The sequence below is a fragment of the Pezoporus flaviventris genome, unplaced genomic scaffold, assembly GCF_033815535.1.
Source record: "Pezoporus flaviventris isolate CSIRO_AGI_PZ_B2104156 unplaced genomic scaffold, CSIRO_AGI_Pfla_v1 ptg000036l, whole genome shotgun sequence".
Taxonomy (NCBI): Eukaryota; Metazoa; Chordata; class Aves; order Psittaciformes; family Psittacidae; genus Pezoporus; species Pezoporus flaviventris.
Genome location: NW_026892584.1, coordinates 1,315,382 through 1,332,024, shown reverse-complemented (window position 1 = coordinate 1,332,024; position 16,643 = coordinate 1,315,382). Strand labels below are relative to the sequence as shown.

At 40.5% G+C, this 16,643-nt stretch overlaps 1 protein-coding gene across 4 annotated transcripts in view; it reads left to right on the top strand.

Annotated features, from left to right (window-relative positions):
* Positions 1-16,642, top strand: part of CSTF3 (cleavage stimulation factor subunit 3) — a 49,784-nt gene extending 33,142 nt beyond the window's left edge. For all 4 annotated transcript variants that reach the window (XM_061462817.1, XM_061462816.1, XM_061462819.1 and 1 more), the window contains 18 exons: positions 244-276; positions 658-755; positions 2,146-2,212; positions 2,302-2,336; positions 2,443-2,569; positions 5,215-5,292; positions 5,483-5,645; positions 6,066-6,175; positions 6,550-6,666; positions 7,785-7,859; positions 9,173-9,316; positions 9,411-9,513; positions 11,163-11,232; positions 12,518-12,713; positions 14,196-14,349; positions 14,722-14,816; positions 14,926-14,986; positions 15,950-16,642. In XM_061462817.1, coding sequence (XP_061318801.1) covers positions 244-276; positions 658-755; positions 2,146-2,212; positions 2,302-2,336; positions 2,443-2,569; positions 5,215-5,292; positions 5,483-5,645; positions 6,066-6,175; positions 6,550-6,666; positions 7,785-7,859; positions 9,173-9,316; positions 9,411-9,513; positions 11,163-11,232; positions 12,518-12,713; positions 14,196-14,349; positions 14,722-14,816; positions 14,926-14,986; positions 15,950-16,152 — 1,929 coding nt within the window. In that variant the 3' untranslated portion in view covers positions 16,153-16,642. The remainder of the gene's footprint in view (positions 1-243; positions 277-657; positions 756-2,145; positions 2,213-2,301; positions 2,337-2,442; positions 2,570-5,214; positions 5,293-5,482; positions 5,646-6,065; positions 6,176-6,549; positions 6,667-7,784; positions 7,860-9,172; positions 9,317-9,410; positions 9,514-11,162; positions 11,233-12,517; positions 12,714-14,195; positions 14,350-14,721; positions 14,817-14,925; positions 14,987-15,949) is intronic.
* The last annotated feature ends 1 nt before the right edge of the window (position 16,643 follows it).

Sequence of the window (16,643 nt, the reverse complement as noted above, 5' to 3'; positions counted from 1 at the left end):
TAGTGGAAGTGAAAACTAAATTAAAAACAGCAACAGCAAACCCAAACCTGCTAATTTTGAAAAAGCAAAGTACATGATTTTTCTATGCTTAATTATATTTTTGTGACATTATGTGTGTTACATCGTAATGAGTTTAGGCAGCCAAAGTAGAAACTGGAATGCTATAGTAGTGTATGAAGAATATATTCCTACTATTCTAAAATAGTTTCTTAAGTGATCTGTTTTTTTTCTGCTTCCCTGTAGATTAAAGCAAAAAATTATGACAAAGTGGAGAAGGTGAGTCCTATCAATATGTAATGTATCTCTATAGAAAGAACATGTATCTTGTGATTAAGCTAAAGCAGATTGAAAAGAACTATGGTGTTGCCGAATGCTCTATTAAAAACACAGCTAAGTATCACTAAAATCAATTTGTCGTTGCTACCAAGCCGTAATCAGTGAAATGTGCAGAGGAATTTTTCTGCTTAATTCTCTCCAGCTCCCTTGCATAGCACAGATATGCTTTAGTCCAAAGGATAAGTAGTTTAACTTACTCTTTCTTACAAATCTTACGCATAATTACAAAGATTTTTTTAATTCATACTGTATAGCTTTGAAAGTAGAAACCTGATTTCGATATCTGGAATCCTGATCACGTCTTCTTGATGTATTAAACAGTTATTTCAGCGATGCCTTATGAAGGTTTTACACATTGATTTATGGAAATGTTACCTTTCCTATGTTCGAGAAACCAAGGGGAAGCTCCCTAGTTACAAGTAAGTTAACAGATTCGCTCTGAATTATTTTAGTTTTATGGTGAATCTCTTCTTGATTATTGACTAGGGGGTGGGGAGGAGCCTGGATGGCAAACCTGCCTGGGGATCTTCTGGTAAAGTGTTGGGGGGATAATAGATAATCTGCATTTAGAAAACATTTCTTTAAAGTTTCTTTACTTGAGTTTGCTGGGTAAAATTGGTTCCATAGTCTGGATCCATATGACAAGGTGGGAGGGACAAGAGCGGGGAACAGCTGGCATATCCATGCTGGTTCCCTGCAGATGAGATCGGTGCTTGAGCTAGTCTGAAGCACACTTCTTCCTCAGTCAGGTCCTTTTGCTGTCCTTCCCCTTAGTGTCCTGTTTAGAGTCTTTACAAAAACTCATCGATTCCAGCTGAGGTCCTGTATTTAACTAGCAGTAGTGCTCAGTTCTGTAATTAGAGAAAGTTTCAGAATGCATAAAAAGGCATTAAAAATCAGGGTATCAGAATTTTAGGGTGCAATAATCTTTATCACTTTTCAGTTCTACACTGTGCTTGTTTGTAATCCTGTTTGAGGTTTCAAAAAATACCAGTGCCTCTCAGAATCTATAAACAGCTTCTTCCCCAGCCCACCATAATTTGTGTGTACTATAAATGGCAAGGCAACTGTGCATCAACAGAGAAAAAAAGAAGGGATTTTTAAATTTAGTTTTACAAGACTGTTCTGAAAAAGTGCCAGCACACACCCTCAAACTTCTGATCCACTTGAAATTTCCTCTTTTATTCCTGGAGGTATGGTTAAGGAGGTAGCCAGGTACTGAAAGATGTCTGAGTCAAACTGGAAGAAAAGTGGGAGAGAGAAAAAGCTGTTTTCATTGAAACTTGACTAAGGAAGTACTCTGTGAATGTTTTAATATGGGGGAAAATACTTTGGATTTGGTGGGATAAGAGATAACGTGAAAGTTTTGGGGCGGTTTCAACACAGGGGAGACCACAGCCTTGTGTGTTCCTGCAGAATTACAATGGGGCTTGTGGAATTCTGAGAAAAAAAGAAACCATGGGTACATCTGTCAGCTGAGATGATCCAAAAAGCAGTTGGTTTCTGTCTTCTCCACTTCACATAGTATATATGGATTTCCACTTCCTTGAGGGACAGTTTCTCAGGGGCTGTTAGGATGCTAGATGGCCACCAGTAGGTCTACATCATTTTCTTCAATTAAAAATGAATAAATGCAGAATTTAAAGCTACCTGAATGCCAGTTTTTACTCTCAGCCGTTGAATGATTCTTTTCATGCCTCAAAGTTTGGTTAGAATTTGCTGCACAAAAGAAAGCTCTAAATAAAGATTTTTCAAACTACTAAACGCTTGCTCTATGGTCTTTGTGGTTTGTTGTTTTTTTTTCCTCAGAGAAAAAATGGCTCAGGCATATGATTTTGCTCTGGATAAGATTGGCATGGAAATCATGTCATACCAGGTATGTTTTTTTATCAAAACACATTTAATATCTACCTTTATAACAAGTACAATTAAAAATTGCTTTCATTATATTTTTTTCTCACATAGATCTGGGTGGATTACATCAATTTTTTGAAAGGCGTGTAAGTACCTTAAAAGACTTTTTTGAAGCTCAGTTACTGTAATGTTGATGTTCGTGCTAATTATGATCTGTAATAGCTGACGTTCATCTCTCTCCCCACTATTTAGAGAAGCAGTAGGATCTTATGCAGAAAACCAGAGGATAACAGCTGTCCGTAGGGTTTACCAGCGTGGCTGTGTGAATCCAATGATAAACATAGAACAGCTCTGGAGAGATTATAACAAATATGAAGAGGTAATCAAGAACATGATCTTTTTCTTTTTTTTTGTGACATTAAGAAAGAAATAATAATCGTATCATCAAGTATGGTACCCAAACTATGTCCACTAAATAGTTGTATGTAAAAGCGATGACCAGCAGTATAAACATGGTTTGAGTGTTCAGCATGTACCAAGGCCTGTGCTAAAACTCTGCAGGTACCTGAGTGAATTTTTTGATTTGTTGTAAACACTTTCCATAGGGTACATTTAACTGGCCCGTGTCACTGGTGGCCCAATGGATTTGCTAGTGGATTAGAAATCATGGCATTCAGTGATAGAGAATATATTTAAAGGAAGCTAAAGCAAATCAGCTGGCAGTGAGGGCTTGCTTCCCCAAGGAGGCACTCCCCTTCTTCAGTTACAGTTGAACGGGATAGAATGGCATTCAGCTGTGATGCTTTGGACTTCCTTCACAGTAGTAAGTTACATGGGCTCAAGTACATATTAAATGCTCCTCACCATTCTTCACCTGAAGCCATTACAGCATCAATTCAGGTGAGTCTGCTACCACATTGTCTTCAACAAGTGTAACCTCAACTCACTGGCCTTGCAGGCCAATTTGTAGCTGCACCTTTACAGTGTGTTTGTAAACACATTTAGTAGCAGCTTGTTAAACTATCCCAGTCAGCAGATGTGAGAAGGCAGAACCAAGGGTGGATGCACTTATGCTCAGCACTGTCAAGCAGAGATGCTCATACAGCACTCCCTTGTCCTGCCTATTGCGCTTAGGCTTGCAGGGGCCGGCATGCTATGGGTCAGCTGTGCACTGAGCAGGAAAGAATCCCCAGTTTCACTTTCCTTCTTGCCCAGTAGTTGTAGGTTTAGTGACCTCTGACATTAATAGGGCCACTGTACTAAGCCAGTGGGAGTACCTCGGGGCATCCACAGCCATGAGCGTGTACTGTACTCATGAATCCCGTTGTATTCGGGTGTACCACAGGTAACCTGCTGACCACCAGCGAAGGTAACCAGTGACGTGCTTTCTCCTGAGTATGAAAATATGCGGTACAACCTCCCTGTAAATCTCTTCCCCTCCCACACAGCAAATGAAGGTTGTCACTGCTGATCCCTACTACTTTCATTAATATGTAGGCAGACTGCCAAAATGATAGCTGAAACCTGTCCTGCATTTGTCCTGTACCTTCTCTGAGCTGAAGCAGCTCTGGCTGACAGTGGTAGTGCACACCTTGGGCTGTTCAGAAGTGCAGTAAGCCAGGGGCTAGTGCTCTGCTTGGACACAGGTTTCTGCACATCGTGTTCTGGTCAGCCTGGCCTCAAGCGAAAGGGTTGCTGCTCACAGGTGTGCTGGCACAGGAAAGGAACTGCTCCTCACCAGAAGGGCTCTTTGAGGGGTCACTTATTCCCCACATCAGTAGCCTAGCAACACAGAGATCATGTGCAGCTCTCGGTATGAAAGGTTACTGGCTATTTGTTGCAATTAAAACACTCAAGCTTCCCTTTAGCTCAGGGGGTAGCCACCAGGTAGCAATGTCAGCCTGTCAGCCACCAGTATCTTTAATTAGACAAATGGTCAAAAGTGGTAGCACCCCTGGTGAGACAGAGAAGTGACAATCTTTGGCTCACGAAGCTGTGTCTCATGAGGCTGGGAGCACTTCCTGGGAGAACAAGCTGTGTCCTCAGCGTGCTCCTGGGTTAAATGGGGCATTGCTGCCTTTGTGTGCTAACTGGCCCAGATAGCTATCCCAGACAGTACTCTGCGCGAGTCCAGGTGGTACCTCTGCTTCTGTAGTGGGTACCTGGCTCAGCTGTCTGTTTGGAACACGACTGAAAGCTGCACTCCCCTTCCTCAGAGTCCTGGCAAGCCACACCAGCAAACTCCCCCCAGCTGCAGGCATGAACAGAAGGAGGGTGGTTGCTTATCCTGCTGAAAGAACAGTGCTTTGGGATGTTGCTCATGCCTGGGACCCCATGACCAGGCCTGCATTGCTGATGCTGAGCTGTGAGGTGTGCCTGGGGCCGGCCTGCCTGCCCCAAACCCCCTACTGCTCTTGCTCAGCGGCATGGCTGAGAATGCAGTCCTGTAGGGGTGTCATTTTTTGCAGTGGTGCATCTCAAGTTTCTCAGCTGACAGAGGTACACACCTGGCAGGTGTGAAAGCTGTCAATTACTTCAGGAATAGGGGAGAAGCTTTGAGCTGGGAGGTCAATCTGTTACTGCTTGCCAAAGAACACTGAATTGCTCATACGCTGTCTCAGTCTCCATGGGCTGAGCAGCAAGGCAGGGAGCTTTACTGACTAGGCACAGACTGACAGCCTGTGATTGAAAAGGAAAAATGTAAATCACAAATAGCTTCTTTCCACTTTCTCCCCCAGCAGATTTATGTAAATTTCATTGTGTTTTTGAAAGCTGTAAGTGAATAAAAATCTACAGGAGTTGCTTTATGTCAGTTGGATTTTTAGTAGTGAGTTAATTTTAATGAGTAAGTTTTTGCTCGTATGTCTGAGAAATGCAGTACCTTTCACAGTAGTATTCTCGAATAACTTTGTCCTTCTTGCTCACTTTTGCATCCCCTTTAAAGCCCTTTTCTGTATGAAATGAGATTCAGTATTTCTAAAGTGAAATTGCACATTCCCAGTTGCTCTTTTTACCCCTCTCCAGGGCATCAATATTCACTTAGCTAAGAAGATGATTGAAGACAGGAGTAGAGATTATATGAATGCACGACGCGTAGCAAAGGTAAAGCCTTGTGTTAACTTTCCTACAAACAAGCACTAAACTTGGGTCTTATTTTCAAATAAAAGCATGTGTTAGACCAATGAGGTTGCTGTGCTGTAATATTTGTATCAGTTTTATAAAGCATAACCCGAAATAAGTGTTTAAAGTGTTTAAATCTGTTGTTAGAAACATTGCTCCTTCACTGTTTCAGGAATATGAGACAGTGATGAAAGGTCTGGACCGCAATGCTCCCTCTGTCCCCCCACAAAATACCCCCCAAGAGGCTCAGCAGGTAGACATGTGGAAGAAGTACATCCAGTGGGAAAAGAGCAATCCGCTGCGTACAGAAGATCAAACTCTCATAACAAAAAGAGGTAATTAGATACTGTGCTAGGACATGTAGAATTGTATTTGTTAGCTCCATTAATGACCTCCAGCATAATTAATGGTGTGATTTAGCATTTGGAGCAGAAGTTGATCAAGTTTCTTGAACTGGGGGGTGCTGTGGTCATGTGTCACTGAACTTTCACTGGAGGTCAGGAAGTGGTGGATCACAGCCTGATTCTATGGCTGGTGTTCTTGAATAAGTTCTGCTAGGAGGAGACAGGTTTTAGCTGCTGATTGTGATTAATAGAATTCCTTACAATGATTACAGTTTCATATTGAATTCCAAGCCAATTTAGTGTTAGTATTGTCCAATTTATTTGCTGTTTTTTGTATTTCATCCTTCCACTGTGCAAAATGATACCATTTCTGCCATAATACAAGGGGTATTTCTTATCTTTTCCCCACAGTTATGTTTGCCTATGAGCAATGCCTTTTGGTTCTGGGACATCACCCAGATATCTGGTATGAAGCTGCACAGTACCTTGAGCAATCTAGTAAACTGCTAGCTGAAAAAGGGGTAAGCAGATTGACACTGGTTTTCTTTCTTCCCTCATTGCTTCAATGTGGTGTACTGTTAATTTTTCCACAAATAATTAAGAACTAACTAGGGGGGTGTGAAAAATACTTAGCACCATGAGCTGTCCAGAATTTAAAAATATTTGCATTTGAGATAAGAATTACGAAAAACTGTTTCATTGTTGGCCAGGTTTAGGTCTGGGGGGTGGGGTTTGGCCTGACTTTGTGATTCATTAGGTACTGGGGAGATGTTACCTCTTTATTGGAGCACTGCATGGAAGTTCACTGGGACTTCTCACACATAGAAGATATTCCATAGGTTGGCCTGCATTGTCATAGATGCTAAACAATTACATTATACTTATTTTATAACAGGACATGAACAATGCTAAACTTTTCAGTGATGAGGCTGCTAATATTTATGAAAGAGCGATCAGCACTTTATTAAAGAAGAATATGCTTCTTTATTTTGCATATGCAGATTATGAAGAGGTGAGCAAAAACAGTGATGTACTGACGTTAAAACCCAAAGACATCTCCCATCGATAATATCATTTATTTGAAACATACTGAATGCACAAAAGTCTACAGAAGTAACTTACTGATTCTTCTAGCCTTAATCTCCTTCAGTGTTTCTGATACTTGGCTGACAAAATAGAGAGAAAAAATCCATAGTATTCAATACAAAAATTTTGAAAATCTACTGTCTTTCCACTTAAATATTAACTATATTTCTAAACTTGCTATGAGCTTGAAAGCTTAATAGGCTTCTTCACTTTTAAAATGGGGATAAAGGACACCTTTCGTGTCTAATTTTGGGGGGTTTAATGTTTGTCTCTGCATGGCTGTGGTGGAGGGTGGGAGGTTCTCTTGAGAAATCGCTTTACCCAGGCTGCCACCTTGCTGCACAGCCTCGCTAATGAATAATTATGCCCTGACATTGGTTGAGTTTGCACATGAGCCACCATGAATAAAGTCCGTTTTCCACTGATCAGATAAGGACTGTGGAGTTCTCTGCAGGATATATTTTTCCCACTTTTCGTAACATGGAAGAGTCTTTGCAGGAGGATCCTGAGGACAGCAGCAAAAAAACCAACAACCAAACAACCCAAATCTTTGACTTTTAAAGAAAAAGCTTTCTTTGGCTTTCAGTGCAGCTATTTAGGGTTTTTAAGGTTCCACAATAAACCTTGGAGGGCTGCAGCTGGCAGGGAACAGAATGGATTATTTGAAATGTGAATGTTGGAGAGGAAGGAACGGGGTTTTCCTAGCTGTCTGCATGTTACTTTTAGATAGAGGTAAAAGAAACAGTCTTATTATCCCAAACACCTACAATCCCAGTTCCGTTGCAGTATTACTAAAGTGTAGAAAAAGACATCAGAAACTCTTGAAAACCATGTATGTAAGCACTAGTGAGAAATTAATGTGGGAAGTAAAGTGACTGCACAAGAGAAAATGCAGCCTGGAATAAAGGGACTGACTTCGTGTTCAACTGGGGGGAAAAGGGAACAGAAATATTGCAGGTTTTCCTTCAGATTGATTTTTGCATTCTCACAGGTGATTTGTAATAGTATTACCAAACGGTCTGTATTTCCTTTGTATTTACTTAGAGTCGTATGAAGTATGAGAAAGTGCACAGCATATATAACCGGCTCCTGGCTATTGAAGACATTGATCCCACTCTGGTAAGATGAGGGTAGCGTAGAGTTTTTCCACATTTACGCTAATAGTCACTTGAGTGCACACAAATAATGGGGAAGTACTTGCAGGAGTTCACTGGGTCATGGGGTGGTTGAGCAGATGTGCTGAGATGACAGAATTAGATTAACATTTCAGCAAGGGTGATTTACTGTAGCCTTTAACCCACTTAGATGCACCAAATCATGCAGTTTTGTCCTCTCTCTTTTGGAAAATCTTTTAAGACAAGCAACGAAGATATGCAATATTAAAGTTTTCATGATACAGCTCATAAAAATTAGTGTGTGTTTTGTTGGCTCAAATAAAATTGTGCTTTGCCTCCCCTGAACTGATTAAAAGCACATTGCTTTTGCCCATTGTCCTCCCTATGCTGAAATGCATCATCCTGTGTACATGTAGCTTGCATATAAATTTGTAATGCACCATATTAGTATCAAGGAGTATTGCTATACAGCTGCTTAAGTTCTGTAATAAACAGCATTGTCTGTAGTGCCAGCTGTGGTAGCACAGAACAAATGGTGTGAGAAGTGACCTGCCCTCAGAAAGTCATTCAGTTTATAAATAGACATGACAATGCATGAGAAGGAAAAAGAAGGTCCAGGGTCTAAAATTAAACAACGGGTAAGTGTCAGAGGAAAGGTATCCCTTTACTGACACTTTCTAGTCATTGAAGACACATCACAATGCTTCCCAAGTGCATGTTTTCTGAGAAACTGGTTCCTCCTATTTGAAAATGCTCCTATTTGTGATCATAGTGGAGGAAAGTTAAATCCCAAAGAAATGCAGATCACAAATTGGCAACTGAATTAAACAGCACATTCATTATTTCCTTGATCAGGTATAAATATCTGTAGGACGGTTTGTGTCTTTGATTGTATAATGTACAGTAAAATGCTTCATCAGGCCTTTGGGCTGTTCTTTAGCTTTATGGATGTCTTAACTTCATTGGGAAGTTACAGTTTTTGCAGTAAGCCTCTAGTTTCCTGAAGGCACCAGTTTATGTAAATTACATTCATCTCCCCTTCCCTGGAAAAATCTGTGTATGAACTGTTGGCATTTCAGGGCATCAGTCTTCGGTATATTCCATTTAAAAAAAAAAACAAACAAAAAAGTGTATAAAAAGCTTTGCCTCAGAATTTCTAGCAGAACGCCACAGAGGCACAATAGAGTCTTGTTTCTGTTACAACTTTGTAGTTGTGTTTTGTGAGGAAAGATTATTTCAGCTATGGTAAAGAACTCTTTTATATTCTAGTAGTCTTTGTCAGGACTGATGCTATATAAACATTAATATGCACCTTAGGTCTATATCCAATATATGAAATTTGCAAGGAGAGCAGAAGGCATAAAATCTGGAAGAATGATATTTAAGAAAGCAAGAGAGGATACCCGGACCCGCCATCACGTCTATGTTACAGCAGCTTTAATGGAGTATTATTGTAGTAAGGTAATCATAGATACTCAGTTTGATACTAAAGCAGTGTCAGGAGGGTGTGTAGCTCACTGAAGCCGGCAATGTTTTTCTTCTTAAATGTTTGCAGGATAAGTCTGTGGCCTTTAAGATTTTTGAGCTAGGACTGAAAAAATACGGGGACATTCCAGAATATGTACTGGCATATATCGACTACCTTTCTCATCTTAATGGTAAGTTTTATGCTTTGAGAGGTCCCTTGAAGCATTCATCTGTCTTCTCTGTGAGTTTAAAGGCCAAGGTTTTATAATTTAGTTTACATTTTATATTTTAGTTTTAATTCTTCTTGACAAGCAATGAAACCTCTTCATGAAACTCAGCAATTAATTTGAAAACCAAACCTGCTGGTTTGTCCTTATTGAAGTTCCAGAAGTACAGATCTTGAATTAGATCTTGACTCTGCCGAATAGAGGAGAGTGAACTTTCCAAACTGTAACTCACTGCTTGCAGTGCAGCAGTTTGACAGCATCTATTGTGAACAGTGAGAAGGACACCGAGAAATCTAAATGCTGAGGAAAAAGTTCAGAAGAGAAGTGATGGATTAGTTGGTCCTGACTAGAATTAATGTAAATTTGTTCTCCTCAAATAGATGAGATGAGCAGGATGTAAAAGCAGTATGGCAAATATCAGTTCTACTTGGAAGTTGCTAGGGACCTGGTTTGGATGCAAAGAGCAGGGCATGGGCTCAGCAGCAGCTGTGCAGGGGGTGGTGGAGGTGGTGGAAGGTCTCTGCGTGGAATTCCGTGATGCAAGAGTTCACAGTGATGTTCTAAGAAGCCTGCGCTGCTGTGGGGAGCTGGGGCTGGTAAAGACCTTTGTGTGGAACTGCCCTGGTCCTCGTTTCATGGGGAGTTAGAGAAGAGTGGTTCATCCCAGTCTTTTCCTCTGCCTAGCTCAGGTTTGTGAGCTGGCCTCCATGCGGCTGGAGTGAGCAGTGGCTGCAGGTAGCTCTGCTGCAGGATCTTCTGGACCTTCTGGTGCATTCTGCAGGCACGAGGCACATGAGTCTCCCTTGTCAGCCTGCAGGACCTTTGTTTTTTCAGGCTCTGAAAGTTTGAACAGATTGAAAGCTTTTTCTTTTTTTTTTTTTTTTTTTCTGTGAGCCATAAACAGAGCCTTTTGCAAGTCAAAGTGTATTGCATTTTGTGAGGAATTATTTGAGGTCTACATGAGTATTTGCAACGCCTTTCCATAGACTGCCTTTGGGAAAAATTACCTTAAGATTTGCCAGTGTATTGCTGTGTGTCAGCAACCCAGCTGACTTTACTGAAAAACAAGAAAATTCGTCTCTGAGCACCTGTAAATGTAAGAAATGGCAAAACATGCAGAGACAGAGCGGAAGCCAGCAGGTTTAAGACCAAAACCACCAACCAGGTCCCATACTTTCGGGAGGACTTCCAAGGAGTATAGAAGTGGATTACTATTGTCCTCATTTAAAAGGGGAGTAATGAATTGAAATGCCAAATTTTAAATTACCAAGACAAGCCGCTGTAATTACAGAAAATGGGAAAAAAACCCAGAGATCCTGAAAAAATGGCAAGGAATAGCTGTGCTGTTATAAAAAAACCTGTGGTAGGATGGGTTTGTGGATACCAACAAAAATAGACTTTCAAATAACAAATTCACAGTAGAATTTAACGCTGGTAAAGTTTTATGTAGGCCTTCAGACTTTCTTCCTACTTTACTGAACTTCAAATCCAGGTATCAGAATGTCAGCCTTATATTTAATCCAATGTATGCATTTCTTTGAATGGACATGATTTTAAATTGCCTTTAATATATTATACTCAGCTTGATTTTTCTTTTTTCTCTATTTTTAAAGAGGACAATAATACAAGAGTTTTGTTTGAACGCGTTTTAACTTCAGGGAGCCTTCCACCGGAGAAATCTGGGTACGTCTGCAAAAGCAGTTTCACTACACTAAAAAACATACATAACCCCTTTCAATTACAAACATCCCAAAGAAATTAGAAACATGAACGGCAGGACACAATTGGGTGCAGACGTTCCTTCCCTTCTTCATGCTGTGTAAAATAGCAAGTACTGTGACAGATTTGTGGAAGTTCCTATTCTACTTGCAGAGAAATTCATCAATTTATTGACTTTAAAACCTCATTGACACGATTGTTGAGGATAGAGTGCAAAAGCCTCCTGCACAGTAAGGATGCAGTGGTCTGAGCAGGTGGCATGGCTATTGACGTGTATCACTCACCAGAGATGCTTTAAGTAGATGGGGAGAGGGAGTCAAGAACATCATCTCTGTTAGAGAAGGCAAGTCAGGAATTTATTGAGGCGAATCTGAATGACTCCCAGACAGCTGAACACAAAACAGGGAAAGACCCAGGAAAGACCTGGATTAACCACTCATCGCCAGACTTTCATTACTACTTGTTAAACTTATTTCTCTGAAAAAATGTTTACCAAACTTAGCAGTCCAAGTGTTCACCAGTATTCTGGTAGATGCAGGCAGCAAAACTAAGGAATTGGATGTCGCACTGCTGTGCACATTCACTCTGTACTTCAGTTCTTACCTTTCATGAGAAGTACTTTTATGTCCATTTTAAAAGTGAAAAAAACCCTAGAATTTGAAAGGTGAATCTTCTTTGAAGGTGAACTCCAAAGCTAAAATAGAAGTTGAATCAAGTCCAGAAACATGGCCAGATGTTGCTTTAGTTGAGATTTTCCACAGAGAAATGAGCAATAACTATATATATTTTGGGCTGTGTAAAATTCCAAAGTGCTGCTGTTGTGCTAGAGGGCATTGCTCTTGCCTGCTACACTATGCTATTCTGTGCAGATGAACTAAATCACAATCTGTATTGAAAAGTCCCTCACATAGCAGGATCAGAGTGCAGTTCTGTGTAGCAGGATGAAAGAAGTCTATTCGTGCATCTTGCGCTGATGGTGATAGCTTACCTCAAAGGCAGAAGTCACACCAGTAGTCTTTTCTTTACCATAACCAAGTCCTTTATAGTCCATTTCAATAGATTGAAAGTCTTACAGAAACTTATAGGGCCCTGGGAAGGTAACACATCTTACAGATACATCTGAACAAAATAATAGAAGTACTCACATGTTCCCTGATTGCCTACTTTGAATCTTTCCTCTCATGTGTTTTTTAAGTGGGCTGTGATCAGTGATTCTTCCTCCTTCAGCAGCTGTCTCTCTGTTTTACAGGGAAATCTGGGCTCGGTTTTTAGCTTTTGAAAGTAATATTGGTGATCTGGCCAGTATACTGAAAGTGGAAAAACGGAGGTTTACAGCATTCAAGGAAGAATATGAGGGTAAAGAAACAGCTCTGCTAGTAGACAGGTACAAGTTCATGGATTTGTACCCTTGCTCTACTAGTGAACTGAAGGCTCTTGGATATAAGGTAAAGTGGATAAGAACACTTAATTCTACTGTTGCTCTTTTCAGTCCTGGCAAACTTAAGCAATTCCTTGTTTAGGGCTTGCCTGACTTTTTTCCCTTGATAGAAAAGCAGGTCAAGCAGGCCTGGTCTGGTATGCCTCCTCCTCCTCCTTGCCTTGTTGGGCATTGCTGGCCCAGAGGCAGAAAGCAGCAAGGAACATGACTAACTTCTGGTGTTCATATTTACCTCTCATCTTCCCATGAAGAGGTCCATGTGAAAATGCCATTACCCTGCAGCTAGAGGCTTCCACTTGACTGAAACCTGAGCTCCTTCAAAAAACAAAATTCTTTTGGAAGTTTGTAGAATCAGGTCTTCTGTATGAAAACTCTGCTCACTTCATTATCAAACCAAACATACTGCAGTCCCAATGGCTGCTGCAAGTGCCTGAGGAAAATTACCAGGGATCAGTGGCTGCCTGCTTTTCTTCAGTTGTTCACTATGGCTAAGTGCTTTGGTGTTGCTATTCACAATTGGAAATCTAGGCCAGACACACGTAGCTGGTGGTCTCCCATCTCATTTCTGACCACGTGTATTTTAACTACTGTTTTAGTCATGTGGAAGGCCTTAACACTTTGGAAAACCACTAGAACAGAATAAAATGTTGATTTTATTGTTTTTTAAGCAGGATGTAAAACAGTCTGTCAGACAAACAGAAACAGCTCCATTGAGGAACTGCTGTTTCACATTGGCATGACCAGGCAGAGAGCCTTCATGTCTCAGAAACGTGAAGTCTCGGCTTCTGTTTTTCTTGCACAGAAAAGTAATTTTTGAAAAATACAGAAGTCACCAAGATTAGAAAAGCCGCTGAATCATTGTCCTCACACAGGTGTAAAATAATAGTGATAATACTAAATAAATAATAATGATAGGTGGAAACGAGTCACATTGAGCCACTGAATACTTTTAACACGATCAGGACGAAGTTATCTTGAAGTGAGAGTACATCTTGCTAAATGCATGTGAGGTGGCGTGTTCCCAAGAGCATTCAGCCCTTGGGCTGATTTCTGTTGCTTGTAACATGCCAAAATATAATCCTCTTTGAACTGATGCTTTGCATGCCTGCTGACTGCCTTATGCTTTATTTCTTTTCCAGCTAAAGCAATCTAGGGAATGAAATGAGGGAGAAGTGATAGCTGCAAAGGCCTAGTGGTCTGCACCTGTTCACCTAAATCTTTGAAACCCAAAAACCAGGAGCCACTCAATAATGACAAACATAGCTGCATTCAGTAACAAAACCAAGTGTTTCCACTCCCAGCTGGGACACTGTAGGACTAAACTGTTTGATGAAAACATGCAAGTTTTGCCCAGATGGTCTTCTAACAGGACATCTGAACTTACAGTGAACTGACAAGATTGCGAATAAGCGCCTGGGCTAGTTTTGTTCTGTTATTTAAACACGCAGTGTCATCCTGCCAAGCTCAGGGCTCTCATTGGCTTTCGCAGGATGTCTCTCGTGCCAAGCTGTCAGCTGTAATTCCAGACCCTGTGGTTGCACCTTCCATCGTGCCTGTCCTCAAAGATGAGGTGGACAGAAAACCCGAATATCCAAAACCGGACACTCAACAAATGATTCCATTTCAGCCACGACACTTAGCACGTAAGTCAGATGGGGTTTTATTTCACCCAGGGGCAAGTTATTAACCTAGCAAAGCTAATCACAGACTTTCCTAGTCTTCAGTCACCCAAACATGTACTTAAATTTGAGGCTGTTATTTAATTGCATTGCTAAAGGCATATATATTTTACTTAATACTAAGGTCACATGGAAATAAGTACAAGAAGTTTGGGGTCTGGTAAATGGTAATAAGCAGTTATACAAACTGCTCATAGACTTCAGATCACTGACTAAACATGTAATTAGTAGAGGCAAGTGTGACAGGGTAGTAATTATTTGTATCAAATAATAGTGCTGCTAAAGCAGTTCAGGTCTAGCTGTCTTGCACTGCCTTCATAGTTTTTCTGTCCTCAGCTCCAGGTTTACATCCCGTCCCAGGCGGTGTGTTTCCTGTTCCACCAGCAGCTGTAGTTCTTATGAAGCTCCTGCCACCTCCTGTTTGCTTTCAGGTTTGTTTTAATGAATTCTCAAGCTGTAAAAGAGATTCTGCTTTGACAGAACTACAGTGTGCATCACTCCATTGAAAATAATCTTTCTTCTTCTTTGGTAACAAATCAGGGTCCCTTTGTTCAAGTGGATGAGCTCATGGAGATATTTAGAAGATGCAAACTGCCAGACAGTAAGTTATTTCTTGGCTCTGGAGTCTGTGATAATGCTGCATATGACTTTGTTTTACGTATGAATATTGCTGTCTAAAACCCAGACCTCATTTACAGGTGTATAATTATTATTTAAGAGTGTACTGTTGAATTAGCTGTATCTGTAGGTTGGAATCTACATAGAGACATTTGTACATTTAACTGTGGGAAGATCAAGAAGTCAAAAATCACTAGCTTCTACTTTAATAACATTCTGGTGGTAACCATTAAAAAAAAAAAATAATTAAAATTTTCAGAATATCCTGTAAAAGAAGCAAAGTGTTATTTGTAGCAGCATTGTAGCCATAGCATTAAATTGCACATCTGCAGTACGGGGAGTTCACTGGAAGGCATAACTCTGAATGCACATTGTTGGGGTACTTGAAGAGCAGTGTTTTCCGAGCTCCTACAGAAGAGGTGAAGTTCTGAAACATAAAACCAGGACAGATCCATACTCCAGGCTTCACGTAAACTATGACTTTCATTCCCTCTGTTAGTTTCAGAAGCAAATGATGAGCGAGAACGAAAGCTGGGATTTAATTTCTTTTAGAGTGAAAAATAAAACATCTATTGAAATTATACATGGAATTTTTGAAGCCCTCTTTGTTGATAAGCAGAAACTGACTTGTTCTGTATGCGTACTTTCTGATGAATCATGAACTACTTACACTGTTTCCCCAGCAGGCTTTCCTCTTTCATTAACCTTGCAAATGACCTCAATTCTTGTGTAAAGGGAGGTCTTTATAATTAGTGCTTGCCATAGCTTAGAGTTTTCCACTGTCAGAACTCAATTCTTAACATTTATGGGAGAACAGGGTAGGAAAATGTCTCATGGTCCAGAAATCTCCACAATGTACCTGTCTTGGTGTCCCTGTTCACATGCTTATTTCTAATTGGAGAGGTTAAGTTTCGCAAATGAAATGAATCCTTTTCTCTTTCTGCAGCTGTTGATGAAGCTGTGCGGTTAATTACTGGAGGCCTACCTGAAATAGCTGTGGAAGGCAATGGACCTGTGGAAAACAACGCTATGCTCAACAAGACTATTAAGAGGCCACATGAGGATTCTGATGACGATGAGGAGAAAGGATCTGTAGTTCCCCCTGTACACGACATTTACAGAGCACGACAGCAAAAGCGAATCCGGTGAAACAAGTCTGGAGTTCTGCTGTGATAGACAAAGACTTGCATTGAGTCCGTCAGTCTCTTAAAAGTCAGGCATTTAAAAGGGACAGCTGCAAACAAAAGTAAATCTTGAAAATGGTTTTGTTACTGTGGTGCCTCTTTTCTCCTCTGGTTCTTGATCCGAAAACAGCCAGAACAACCTTAGAACGTGCTCTGAACAAATCAAGGTTTTCAGAACCAAAAGTGCAAAATGTCAAAACTGCATTTTGTTCTTCAAAGGTGTTCACATCTACCACTTGAGATCTGGTGGGTTCTCAACAGTTTTATTTTAAAAACTGGATGGCTTATACTTGTGAAGCATTTTTAATTCACATTTTCTGGAAAACAGTTGTTCTCAGTTTGTTCATGTAGTTCCTGCCTTATTGTTCATTTTTATTTATGGCAGAATGTATGGAATCTGTTTTGTAGTTGAAAATGGAAAGAAACATTCCTTTAAAATAAAAGGATATCCATAAC